The following is a 13671-nucleotide window of genomic DNA, read 5'->3' as shown; positions in this document are numbered from 1 at the left end:
ACAGGTCATGTTACCTGGGCGCTGGAGTTGAAAAGCCCGTTCTCTTTGGCTGCGTGCAAGCAGGCGGTCCAACCAGCAGGCTGACCCCCTCTTCCTCCTGGGGAGCCTGGAGCCAGTCACAGACATTCCCCACGCGGACCTAAATGCCCGGATCTGGGGACAACAAGCTTCTAGGAGTTCAGGGTCCTTAACGGAGACAAGCTCTCCCCATTGCAGGGGGAACAGGCCCGGTTGGCTTTGGGCCACTCCCCGTGCTGAGCCAGGTGCCCAGAGCCTGAGGCAGGCTCCGAGGAGGAAGCTGGAGGGGGGAGGCGGCAGGAGGCTGTGGGCAGAGAGGGTCCCCCGTCCTGGAGCTTGGCTCGGCCATAGTTAGCCTCCATGTGAGGCACGGGCCAGGCCCCGTGTCAGCCTTGCTGTCTGTGTCAGCCCCCTGGGCTCCCAGCCGCAGGGGTGGGAGTGCCGAGTGTGGGGTCCCCAGGCCTGCGTGCTCGCCCAGGCCCGTCCGTGACGTACCTGTAGGGAGTAACTGCCCCCAGTCCTGACACGGTCACCCTTGAGGTCCCGCACATCCCCGATGCTGGGTTCCTACTGAGCAGGTTCCTCATGAGGAGTGTCAGACGTGGCTTGTCAAAGGTGACAGAGCTGAGCATTGCTGTTCCCCTGCGGGGCCTCGGCTGCCATCGGGGGATGGAAACCAGCAGGACCCTCTGCTGCTGGCCTGCGCACCCCACCCCCTGTGCCGAGAAGTGGGTGCCCCTCCCCTCCATGCGGCCTGCAGAGGGGAAGGATACGGAGCTGTGGTGACGCACCTGGTGGGCAGGGAATCTGTGGGGTTGGCAGGAAAGATGCCTCCTTTCAGGGGGTAGGGCCAGTGGGGCCTTCGGTCGGGTGTGGGCACCACAGTTCACTTGCTCCGTGGACTCGGTCTGCCCTTCTGGTGAGTGGAAACAGCTGTCCCTGCTGTCGGAACATGGGAGGTGGGGGCCCTGACACATCACCGCGCTGGTCAGAGGACGGGGAGGCGGGGGCCCTGACAGGCCACTGCGCTGGTGGGAGCCCATTGCTGTGCAGCCAGCCCTGCTCTCTGGTTCGCCGGATGCTCAAGGACCGTGTGGCGCTCCGCGGTGCCCCCCGTGCCCCCAGCCTCGGCCCTGGGCTCCTCTGCCTGCAGGGCCTCGTCCCCGCAGCTGTCCTCCCTCGGTTCCCGCTGTCGAGAAGCTTACATCTTCTCAAGTTCAGGCTCACGTCTGGTTTCAGCGCCCTCCCCAAGTCTCCATCCCCGTCTGGGACGGACATGCCTGTGTTTGTTGAATGCGATCAACTTGCTGAAGGCAGAAAAAAGCGGGTTTTCTCCTCATTTCCCTAATCAGGGAAGAATGTCAGGGACTAAATTCTTCCCTTTTGATTACAACTTAGATTCTGTGGCTTTAGTTGACGTAGGAAAAGGGAAAGAGGCTTGCAGATCTATTTCTGAGAGCCACGTTGACTGTTTAATATTAGTGCCCAGGACACATCTGTTTTCAGCATTTCTAAACCTAATTTCCTTATCCGCTCAGACGTGCCGAGAGACTGTGACTTCCTCCATTGTGAACTCGCCTAAATGAGCCCATTCGTCACAATATGTGTAATTACATCAAGATGTATAACACGACAGACACAAAACCAGCATGCAGCCGACGCGCGTCCAGAAACGCACTCGGTTACATTGAACGATGAGCCGTCCGCCGGCTTTATTAAGGAGACACAACCTTCCACTTCCTGTATCCCCCCCACCCACCCCGCAAGAATAGCTGTGGGATTAAAATTATCCCCATGCTTTTCCCTTCTTTGTACGACAGTTGCTTGATTTACCTGATTTGGGTTGAGGGAGGAGAGCCACTTGATCTATTTCTGTGCGTGTTTTCCACACTCAGATCATGTCCTGGTGGTTGGTTGGACATCATTTGAGAGGAGGGAAACCTAGATCTGCTGTGGGAGGTTTCCCGTCCGGGACTATGTAGAAACTTCCAGAACTCTTCCTCCTGTCCCTGGGTCTCCGCAGGAGCTGCATTTTCCTTGACTGGCACTCACCCCTCCCTGAAGCGCAGAGGCGAGGCGAGCGTAGAAGGACTCCTGAACCAGCTCGTCCTGGAGCACCTGCAGCTGGCTCCTCTGCAGTGGGGTGAGTACCGCCCAGCACCTCTGGGTGAACACGCGGCGTTTCTGCGCGGGTATCTTTTCCCGCGGGTGAGGTCGTGCCAGCCAGCTGGCCGTGGCAGGTCAAGCCATGGAAGTCACAGGGCCTGAGCTTGGCCCTCCAGGCGTGTCCCGGCAGCACACACTTGTGAAAGGGTCAGCGCCCTCAGCATCCGCACACATGGCAACGGGTGTCGAGACCCCTCTAGTCCCAGCTGCTGCGGCACTTGGCCTTGTCCACGCGGGCGCGTCTTCAGTCTGTGTGTGGTTGAGTGGTGGAAGGGATTCACATGCTACCCTCTTGCTCTTACTCCTCCCTGGATGAGCTTTGACAGCTTTTCACAGGGTTGGTACGGAAGAGAGCGTCTTTGGTAAGCATCGTAACTCGTCTGCAACCCATGAGCGTTCACCATGATTTAGCACCTCAAGCAGTGCACCTGCGTGTTTGCTTCCAGCAGCTTCTATCCTGGGCTGTGCCTTCCTGATAGCAGCCCGACATATTTTGTTGAGGAACAAACGGAATGTGTTTTTGTTGACGTGGGAGGCTTTATTATTTTCTGGAAATGATTTCATTATCTATTCTAGGTCAGAAGCTAGCAATCAGCGAGATATATGTGTGTGTATATATATATAACCCCAGGTATCATCGTAAATTAGTATCAGTCTTTTGCCCAGTTAATTAAAGTGTGAACTCCCCTTTCACATGCTAGAAACACCTGGGAGTTGTTCCAGGAGCAGGGGGCCTTCCCGTTGGCTTTCCCTGGCTCACCATCAGCCTGTGAGGCCCCCTGTACTGCGGGGGGACCTGCCCCTCTGCCGGACCCCCTGCTCCCACAGATGAAGGCTGGGGGAGGCCTGTGAGCAGCCGGTGTGGCAGCAGCCAGTGGACCACGTGTTACATCAGGTGGCTCCTTCCATGCATCCAGCCTGAGGAGGAGGGGGACGCATTTCCACAGAGAATCAGGGTGTGCACCTGTGGTAGCTTCTCTTGGCCCCCAGACCATTTTCTAGGTTGGAGGGTCCTATCTCTTGGTTACCTGGGCACAGCCAGCTCCTTCCACCAGATGTGGGCAGCTGAGCAAGTCAGACACCCAGAGCCTCCCGCCTCTAGGGCTGGAACAGGCCCCAGGGGACCCGTCCTGTGAAACAAAATGAAATAAAACTTGTGTTAACGTATCCTGTCCCTCAAAAGAATTTCCCCGAGGCCCGAACAGCCACACTGCAGCCACACCCTGTGGTGGGCCCTAGAGGGTCCAGGCTCCTTCCAGAGCCCAGCAGGAGTCCCTGAGTCCACACTGGAGTCCTTACAGGCTTCTTTCCTCTTCTGCTTGTTAGCAGCGTTTGGGTCCGCTGCCCTGCACACGTCATGTGCATACCAGAATGTTGGTAGATAACAGGTGTTAACAGTACCACCCCAGAGAAGATGCTTTTGAAAAAATAATCCTAGGGCCTGGGAGGCATTTGTGCCCGGAAGCCTTGCTGGCAGGACAGGAGCTGCTTCCCTGCAGCTCCCCCAGCAGGGCAGCTGGGCGCCCTACCTGTGGTGTCCAGGGTGTCCGGCCGTGCTGAGGTCCTGCGCTCGCAGGATCCACACCCCCCAGAAACCACGCACAATGTTTTCCCGGTCAGATTGTCATAATTTGCTTGCTACCATATCTGGCTGTTTCCAGTGAACATCTTTATGAACAGATTTTTGTTTGATTTTCTGACCAATTTTCTGGTTTTGTAGTTACTGAGTCAAAAGACATGAATGTTAGACTCTTGAGCCGTTGGGTCAAAGGAATATGTGACTGTTGATGGCGACATGGACATTGTGGGAACAAGGATTTCTGAGGTCACTTTCCCTCCCGTACTGTGAGCGCGATTCCCGTGTGGTGGCCCATGAGAGCTGGTGGGCAGTTTTGCCTGCTTCCCCAGCCCCCTGTGAGCCCCATCCTTGGCCTTAGGACATGCCAGTGCCCACCTCCTGTCATGTGAGCTGTGGGTCCGACATGTCGGGGCCTCAGCCCCTCACACCACCCAGGGCCCAGGCTCTGTGGCGTTGGCTGTGCCCCGCCATGATTGGCCTCTCCTGACTATTCTCACGGGGTCCCTGACCTGAGGGCGTTCAGGTTTTACTGTGCAGGCTGCCAAGCTGGGCCCTCACCTACCTGAGCACTTACAGGTGCTTCTTGAGCTGCTGGACATCGGCCCACGTGGCCCTGGCTGACCGATTTCTTTCTCCAACGAGAATGGGCTTGGGTGGGCAACTCAACAAGATAACAGCTATTATTTAACCGTTTTGCACGTGTGTGTCACATGGCAGGCGAGGTGCGAGGATGTCACAGCGTCACTTCAACAGCCTTGCACACCAAGTGTGCCCTTCTCCAGGTGAGGACGCTGCGGCTCGGCCGGGTCAGGGGTCTTGTCCAGCAGTGCCCAGCCAAGTGGTGCCTGGTCCAGGGTCAGGGCCAGGTGTCCCCACACTGGGATCGTGGCCGTTCCACTAGATCACGTGATCAAAGTTTTCTATTCTTGCTGTGGAAAGCTAGGGAAAAATCAGAAAAGTTGGACTGAGAAAAATCGCCCTTTACTCACCCCCAAAACAACCTCTATTTCATTGGATTTTTGTGTCTTTCTAAGCCTTTTTGGAGTCCTCAAATTTAAATTTTGTTTATAGAGATGATCATACCGTATTTGTACTTTTGTGTCCCTTTTTTATTTGCCTGACAAAACACCAGTGCCTCCCATGTTACAAACGTATCTTATGCTCGTGCGCTGTTACAATTTCATCAAGTGGACCTGAGGCAACTTAGCACTTGCTCGGTTGCTGTTCCGAGATGTTCATCGCTCTGTAAATCACACGCACCACCCTGCACGGTGAGCTTTTTTGTGTTGTGGGGTCATGCTGTCTGCAAGGATTCTCTGAAGTTGCTACTATTTTTGTGGTAGAGCGCAAACATGTCTGTGTTGGCTGTGTGATGGGGTGGCATCACCTGGGGGACAGGCCTGCTGCTGGCACCAGCTGCTGAGCGTCCTGGTCCTGGCTCTGCTGCTTCCTCGTGGAGTGATGTCCTCAGGCAGGTGGACGAGCTGGAGATGCCGAGGGCTCCAAGTGCTCAGTGAAGGCGTGAAGAGATGCCTGCATCCTGGCATCTCAGGGGCCAGTGGGGGGGCCCCTGGAGTTGCTGTGTGCCCGTTGGTCACGGAGAGGAGGAAGCTGAGATTCTGGGGTGCATCCAAAGGCAAGGCAGGATGGGGCAGGTCAGAGCTGTGGCAGGGCCTGGGACAGGACCCCACATTGGCATGGTCGGGCTGCAGCTTCCCAGAGGCCTCTCCTCTCCGTCTGGAACCTGTCCTGTGAACTGTGTGGGGCTGCGCCTCCAGGTTGTAGAGCCCCGCGTGCTCCCCGACTGTCTGTCCGTTCCACCGGTACCGGTTGTGGTGACTAACGAGGCTGAGCTAATTTGGGTGTCCCGCAGCCGTGCCCCCTTCTACCTCCCTCGGCTGGTGCCACCTTCCGTAGCTTCCCAGGTGCCTCGAGGATGGCCTTGTGCCGTCACAGACTGCCAGGGAATGCAGATTACATGTTGGCTCCATTACGTGGTGGAGGTTTTCACTGCGCATCCTCCAAATCCTCATCAACCGAGCCCCACCGCGTGCTCCGGCCCCGAGCCGTGGCATGCAGGCAGCTTGCGCACGCGTGAGACTAACAGGTCTAGGAAGCAGCGGGCACATGAGACCCGTGTGGGGACACCTGCCGCCCTGCCTCAGGGAGCATCTCGCCCTCATGCCTGGGGAGCACGACACGGTGTCCACCCTGCGCAGGTCTGGGCGGTCATCACATTCAGGGGTTTCTGTTACCCTAGGTTGCACAGAGAATGCGGGTTCTTGGGTTGCCTGTTCGTTCAGTAGGTTCCTGCTGCTGACCGTCCGCTCTGTAGCAGGCACCGCTCCAGGTGCCGGGGACCCGCGTGTAAGTTCAGCTCCATCCCTGCCCTCGAGACACTCCCAGTCTGATGGGGGAGGGGGACCCAGGGCTGTTACTGACCGTCCACGCACAGCCCGCTGTGTGCCGGGTGGGGGCCTGTGCGGGTGTCCTGGGAGCAGAGGCAAGAGGCAGCCCGGGAACCCGCCCCCTGCCCCTAGCTTGTTACAAAGGAGCCAGCTGTGCACTTGGGGACAAGGCACAGGACCCCCTGCAGACCCGTCACACCTGGGAGCTGACCCCTGCCTTCTGGCACCTGCTGCGTTCAGCCCATTTGGGAGTCTGGATCTGGGGGCCAGAGGGCCAGGCTGTCTTTGCCTTGAGGGTGGGCTGCCTCCCGGGGACCCTCCCAGGGTGTCCTTCCGTCAAACTGTGTCACGTGGAGGCCTCGTGTGGTCTTGTTTCTGACCTGAGATTCGTGTGGATCGGCTGCCGTAAGTCACCAGGTGCAGTCGCCTGCCAGACACCTTGGTTCCAGCCAATCGTCCGCACTTGGCCATGCGTGGCCTCCCTGGAGGCTGAGCCTGCCCCCGCCCCCCGCCTGTTCCCCAGGTAACTTAGCGGCACGGGGCTGTGGATTTCTCCAGACATCTGCTCCCGGGTGGGAGTGTTAGCCTGTGGCCCGCTGACAAGGCGGCCTTGCTGGGCTGACCAGGTGGCTTTGGTAAGCTAGAGAGGCTGGCAGGCGGGGGGCGAGGAGCCGACCCTGGCACCCAGTGATGGCCAGGGGCCGCTATGCCTGAGGCCCAGCTTGGGACCCAAGGAGCCATCTCACTGACCCTTTGGCACCTTTGCCAAATACAAATATGTAAATATATAAAGAACAGAAAAACAGAAAAAAATTGTAAAAGATATAAAACTAGTTATATTGTTTTTGAAGAAAAGAGGTAATAAAAAAAAAAAAAAAAAAAACCCGTATACAAAGCCAAAGCCCCAGGCCACTCTCCATCCCCTCCTTGGGTATGACCCCATGGACTTAGCGGGTCCCTTGCTGTCCTGTCACTGGAGGCTGGTGGCCCTGCCAGCGGGGCCAGCTCTGTGCCCTGCTGCTCCTCGTGCTCTGTCCTCACGGCTAGCACCTGGAGACCCCCGAGTCTGTGTCTGCGAGGGATGGAACGTGCAGAGCCTCGGCTGCACACAGCTCGCTGGGCCTTCCTGTGTCCGGCTCTGGAGCCCGTGCCTGCGCTTCCGTGAGACCCTGTCACCCTCTCCCCAGCTCGCCCCCTCCACCCCAGTCTTCTCCTTGCCTTACACACCCTAGTTTTAAAGTAATGTTTGGAGCGCTACTTGTCATGACTTTCCCCGAAGAGTAACTGTATTTGTGGGTGCTTCCTGCAGCGAGTCAGGAGCTGTGTCCAGTCACTTTCTGTGTCACTTTTCTCCATAATCACCCCCTGAAATAGGCATTCTACTACATCTTATGGAGGAAACCAGTGAATTAAAGAGGATATACTTTGTCTCCAAATTTGCTATCTCTGCATCTGATCTGCTCCCTGAGGTCCAAGGTCCACACTCTGGCTGACTTCGGTTCTTCCCTTCATCCCCTGTGCTTCCTGCCCTCACCCCCTCCTAGCAGGTGGCTACTGAGCCCCTCCCAGGTGCCCGTCTCCCAGGTGCCGTCTGGGCTATGCTCGGGGTGGGGGGGGACACTCCCACATGCCCAGCTCTTGCTCCCCCTCACCTTCAGCTGCCTGCCACTTTCTTTGAGAGACACCTTCTTTTTGGAGGGGATTTCTTTTTTCTTTTTCTTTTTCTTTTTCTTTTTCTTTTTCTTTTTTTTCTTTTTCTTTTCCTTTTCCTTTTCCTTTTCCTTTTCCTTTTCCTTTTCCTTTTCCTTTCTTTTCTTTTCTTTCTTCTTTCATTAGTGTTCATTTTGCCAACATACAGAATAACACCCAGTGCTCATCCCGTCAAGTGCCCCCCTCAGTGCCCGTCTCCCAGTCACCCCCACCCCCGCCCACCTCCCCTTCCACCACCCTAGTTCATTTCCCAGAGTTAGGAGTCTTTCATATTCTGTATCCCTTTCTGATATTTCCCACTAATTTTTTCTCCTTTCCCCTTTATTCCCTTTCACTAATTTTTATATTCCCCAAATGAATGAGACCATATAATGTTTGTCCTTCTCCGATTGACTTACTTCACTCAGCATCATATCCTCCAGTTCCATCCACATCGAAGCAAATGGCAGGTATTTGTCATTTCTAATGGCTGAGTAATATTCCATTGTATACATAGACCACATCTTCTTTATCCATTCATCTTTCGATGGACACTGAGGCTCCTCCCACAGTGTGGCTATTGTGGACATTGCTGCTAGAAATATCGGGGTGCAGGTGTCCCGGCGTTTCACTGCATCTGTATCTTTGGGGTAAATCCCCAGCAGTGCAATTGCTGGGTCGTAGGGCAGGTCTATTTTTAACTCTTTGAGGAACCTTCACACAGTTTTCCAGAGTGGCTGCACCAGTTCACATTCTGGAGGGGATTTTCTGCCGTAGGATTTGTCCTGGGGGGCGGAGAGTGGCACATGGGGCCACCCCTCCCACCTCTTGACTCTGAACCTGGGAAATAAAGGTTCATGTCTCTGTGGTGCGGTGAGCTGCTGTCCTCCCCAGTGCCCTCTGGCTCCTTGGGCCAGGACAGGCCATCCAGCAGGAGATGAGAGACGTGGTCTCCGTGCTTGCACCACACCCCTGCTCCACAGGTGCTAAGAGGGTGGGTGTGTGGGCAGCTTTCGAGCTCTAAGAAGACGCAAAGGAAAGAGTCTGAGATCTGCAGGGTGGCAGGTACCAGGTTTCCAGTCCCTGGTTGGCACGGAGCTTATGAGAGCCCCCTGCCCACCAGAAGTGGGCTGGGCACCCTGGTCATGACAGCCTGAGCCACCAAGCCAAGAAATGTCCCGGCTCTCAAACTCATACCGCCTATTGACACAACGACCTTGTGACGGGCCTCTGCCGGTGTCAAATGTGCCTCATGTCACACGGGCCCCACAACAACTCTGAGAGATTGGGAAAACCACCCTTGTTTTATAGATAGGAAGCTTGAAAATCAGAGCGATCGTGTCCCCATCACCAGCACTTGGGTGGCAGAGTAAGCAATGATCCCAGGCCTGACCCAGTGAGGCTCCCTCTGTCTGCACCCCCGCCTCAAAGGGAGAGACCCTGATCAGAAGCTGACCGCTTGCCCCCCACCCCCCACCCCCCCGCCACCGCCATAACCTGGGTGAGGCCGTGCATCCGTGTGTGCTCGGCTTCCTTTGCAAAGAAACCTGCACAAACAAGCCTCAGAATTCAAGAGGTGCACAAAGCTGTGTGCGAAGTCTCCTTCCTACCGCTGTCCTCCCCCGGAGCCACCCCGTCCCCCTGCCCACACTCCGCAGGCACCCGCGGTGGCTTTGTCCTCAGTGGGAGCATGTGAGAGCTTCCTGCTGCTTGTCTCTCTTGCTTAGGGACGCGTCTCGGGCGTCGCTCCCCAGCAGCACGTGCGGGGCCTCTGTGCTCTTACTGCCGTCGGATGCGTTGTCCTTCACTTACCCGCCTCTGGCTGACCCTCAGGTGGTTTCTGATCCTTTGCTCTGATAAACGTTGTCGGAACAAGTAAGGGTGCCAGTCCCCATGGGAGTGAGGCTCACTGGAAGACGCTTACTTTAAAGTTAGCAAGTTCTTTAAAAATATCCTCTGTTCCTGTGTCGTGCTTAGAAAGACTTCCCTCGCCTGGATTATATAGATCTTTTAAATTCTCACACTTCCATGGGCTCACCCATTTTAACATTTAGGTCTTTTATTTATGTGGCACGCATCCAGCCTTTTCCCAGAAAACTATTTATTTGTCTCCAAGTCATTTAATAATAACCTTTCTCTGCTAATTAGTGAGGTCATTTTTCTCATATGTTCAGGAAAATTTTTGGACTCACTTCTATTCATTGTCTTGTCCACCCATGAGCCAGGACCGCCCTCGTAACTATTACGGGTTTGTAGTATATTTTAAAATTTGCTTGGGTATTTGCTTCACTCATTTTCTTTTCTTTCTCTTTTGTTTACTTAAAATTATGGTTAGATATTCATAGATTTTCCATCTTGACATTTTTAAGGGTATAGTCCAGTTGAATTAACTGCATTCATATTGTCCCCCAGCAGACCTCTACTTTTTCATCTTGCAAAATCAAAACTCTGTGCCCATGGGACAGCTTTCATATTTTTATATAACTTCAGAAAGAGCTCATTTTGTTTTTAAATTTCTAACTATTTAACTGTCTCTTCTCGAACCGTGGTCATTTCCCCACTTCTGTTTCCTTAATATAATTTTGCTTTCTCTTCCTTTTCTTGATTCAGCTGGCTAATAGATGATCTGCTCTCTTTGTCAGTTCTTGTCCCTTCTCTTCTCTCTGATTGTGTCCCCATCTTCTTTCTGCTTTACTGGAGCTCACTGTGTTAGTTTGTCCTTACTGGTTGAACTGGATATTTAATCCATTTATTTAAAATTTCCTGTTACTGCTATCATTATTTTAAGGCTATGAATTTTCCTATAATTACTGCATTTCCTGTGTTCTGATATTTAACATTTTCATGTTTGTTACTTTTTAGGCACTTGCAATTTTAGTTTGTTTCATCTTTATCCCAAGAGTTGCTTAAAACCTACATGTTTTGTTTTGTTTCCTGGATTTGTTCTGACTTTCTAATGTAATGGCATTGTAATCAGTTTAGTGATATTTCCACCTCTGGGAATTCACTGGGGTTTCTTTTGCTTTTTTGTGAAGGCATATTCCTTGTTTTAGGCAGATTGAGTTGCAAAATACATCATTTAACCTCTCCTATCAGTTACATTGCTTAGGTCCCTGGGACCCTCACTTACTTGACCCACTGCAGACTTAGACATGTGAATTACACCTGCTGCTGCTATGGGTCCTCCTCAGCCTGAGTGGACTCCTGTCCATTGACGTGGTGGCCCTGTGTCCTATAGTACATGCAGCACAAGTGTGGATGTTCCTTGGTGCATAGATGTCCTCCTTGTTCTCATTCTGCTGAGCCCACTGTCACTTGAGTTGCTCTTCTCTGTCTCCTTCAGTGTTTGTTGCCTCGTCTAACACTGTAACTTTCATCCCTGCTTGCTTTTTGTTTGGCTGATATGCCTTTGTTTATCATTTTACTTTAAACATTTGAGATTTCCTTTTTTTTTTTTTCATGTGGTTCTCTTAGATGAATCATGGAGTTGAATTATGGTTTGCGAGCCAACTTTAAAGAGTTTTTCATTAATAGGTGAGTGTAGGCCATTTACATTCCTCGATATGGCACGTGTGTTGGTCTTTACTGTTTATTCTGTTACATGTTTTGTTTTTATAGTCTTTTGACTTTTGTGGTATTTTCTTGATTTTGTTTTCTGTGATCATTTTATTTTTCTGTCTCTTTCTTCCTAAAATCTCCAACTTCTCTTGTCTGACCTCCCCACCCTCACCACCTTTTAAGGCCTTGCCTGATGTAATCTTCTTCACAGGCCTTACAATTCTCTGAAAGCTCATTGTATATACAGATTATTTTCCTTGTGTGTGTTTCCATCCCTGCTAGGGTATAAGCTCCATGGAGGAAGGATATGTTTATTCTTCACTGTATTCTCAGCACCTAGATCTGTCACCAGAACATTTAGTGCCTGCTGAGTAAATATTCGCTGAAGGCATGAATGAGGTAGTCTTCACAGTGTATCTCTGAAGTAGGAGAGAGGAAGTGGAAAGCATGTGCAAAGCCATTCATTGTGTGAGTGGCAACTCAAAGACTGGAACACAGTTCCCATGATCTTGAAATTTGTGTCTCTCCCATCACCCCACACTTCCCTGGATCACATAATGAGCTCGTGGCCTACAGGTGGATTCCAGGCCTAGCTCTGCTGACTTCTCACCAGATACTCCCCTGCACCAGGATATTCCTTCCTGTAGAAGAAAAAAGGAGGAGGTAATTTTGTGATTGTGCACGGACTTATAGAAAAGTTGCAAGGACAGGAGTGAGAATCTTTTTTCTGCACTGTTTTAAAGCAGGTACCTGGACCAATGCACTGTCACCCCTGGATTTTTTAATGCCTATTTCTCACAAACAAGGGCATTCTGGTTTACACCCTCAGCATGCTACCCAAATCAGGAAATTAGCGTTGGTACTACCTACCATCGAGTACTGACAACCCGCTCAAGTTATGCCAGTTGTCCTACCAGTGTCCTTTGTACTTTGAGGGTCTGCATCTGGTTTGGAATCACTGGTTGCCCTGAGTTCTTCCACGTCTTTAGTTTCCCTTGGTCTGGAATAATTCCTCAGTCTTCCTTTGACTTTGATTACTTGGTGATCTCAGATATTTCTAACCGGCTTGCTCTAGGGTGGCCCGCAGTTTGGGTTTATGTGGTGTGCCCTTGCGACAGGATTCAGTAGATGTGTCTTTGGCAGGAATGTCACAGTGATGCCTGCCTTCCCCATGTCTCAGGGCGGCTCATGATTCCATTGTCCTCTTGCCAATGATGGTCATTGTGATTGTTTGACAAAGGTAGTGTCTGCCTGCCTTTTCTATGAAGTTCCTTTTTTTCTCTTGGTAATCAGTAAGTATTTCAGGGGGAGGTGCCTTGAAACTGTAAATATCCAATTCCTCGACAAACTTTACTTTGTTCGTTTATTTATATGGATCCATCATTCCCTGTTTTATTCAATGGGCTCAAATATGTGACTGTCATTATTTGTTCTGATGCTCAAACTGTTCCAGACTCGCCCAGTGGGAGCCCCTCAGGCTGACTTCATGCCTCATGATATGCCTCCATCAGTGTTGGAGCACGTGGTTGCTTCCTGGCACAAACATTCCAGATTCATCTCGAACTATAGCCCTGACACCATCATTTCTCCAAGCTGTGTCATTTCCTTCAGTGAGGATGGGCATTTAGAAGCAAAGATGCAGATGGGAGTGATGGCCAGCCCTCTTGATTGCTACCCCATGGCCTTCTCAGAAGACAGAGCCAGGAAACATACACATGCATGTGATTGTAAATACGCACACACACGTGCTTGCTCACTATCCCTGCCAGTGGTGGTAGCCACAGGATTACCTGCCCAACACCATGAGGCTTGTCCCATTTCCTCGCCTGTATGTCACTTCCTCGGCCTGAAGGAACTGGTTCTTGTTGCCTCCCATAGCCCGTCTCCCACACACCCCAGCCCAGCCACTCCCGGGATCTCAGCCTGTCATCCAAGGGGGCCTGCCCCACAGATGCCTCCTCTCCAGCTTGTGCTCCAGGCCCTGGCGGGGCTGCCCTCCGTGAGGACACCGTCTTCCCCCTGCTTGCACTCTGGCATCCTGCGTGGGGTGGCTCTATTGCGCAGATGCCCTCAACACCCAACCGGTCTGCCACCGACCCCTCCCACACCCTCAGAACTGGACTTGTCCAGGAAGGTCGGAGAGGGGTCTGCCCCACAGCTACCCGTGACACCAGGCCAGGCCCGGGCCTCTGGTGTTCCCTTTCTACCAGGTGAGATCTGCTTGTCCTTCCGGGCCCAGGTGAGCTGTGAGCT

General features: G+C 52.7%; 1 protein-coding gene across 1 annotated transcript in view; it reads left to right on the top strand.

Annotated features, from left to right (window-relative positions):
• The window catches only part of TRAPPC9 (trafficking protein particle complex 9), a 544705-nt gene that overhangs the window by 434801 nt on the left and 96233 nt on the right, over window positions 1–13671 (top strand). The window contains 1 exon segment of the mRNA XM_038555604.1: window positions 2071–2161. Within this exon segment, the coding sequence (XP_038411532.1) occupies window positions 2071–2161 (91 nt within the window).

Source organism: Canis lupus, chromosome 13 (genome assembly GCF_011100685.1).
Source record: "Canis lupus familiaris isolate Mischka breed German Shepherd chromosome 13, alternate assembly UU_Cfam_GSD_1.0, whole genome shotgun sequence".
NCBI lineage: Eukaryota > Metazoa > Chordata > Mammalia > Carnivora > Canidae > Canis > Canis lupus.
The sequence above is the reverse complement of the archived record's forward strand: the minus strand, read 5'-3'. Positions and strand labels throughout refer to the sequence as shown.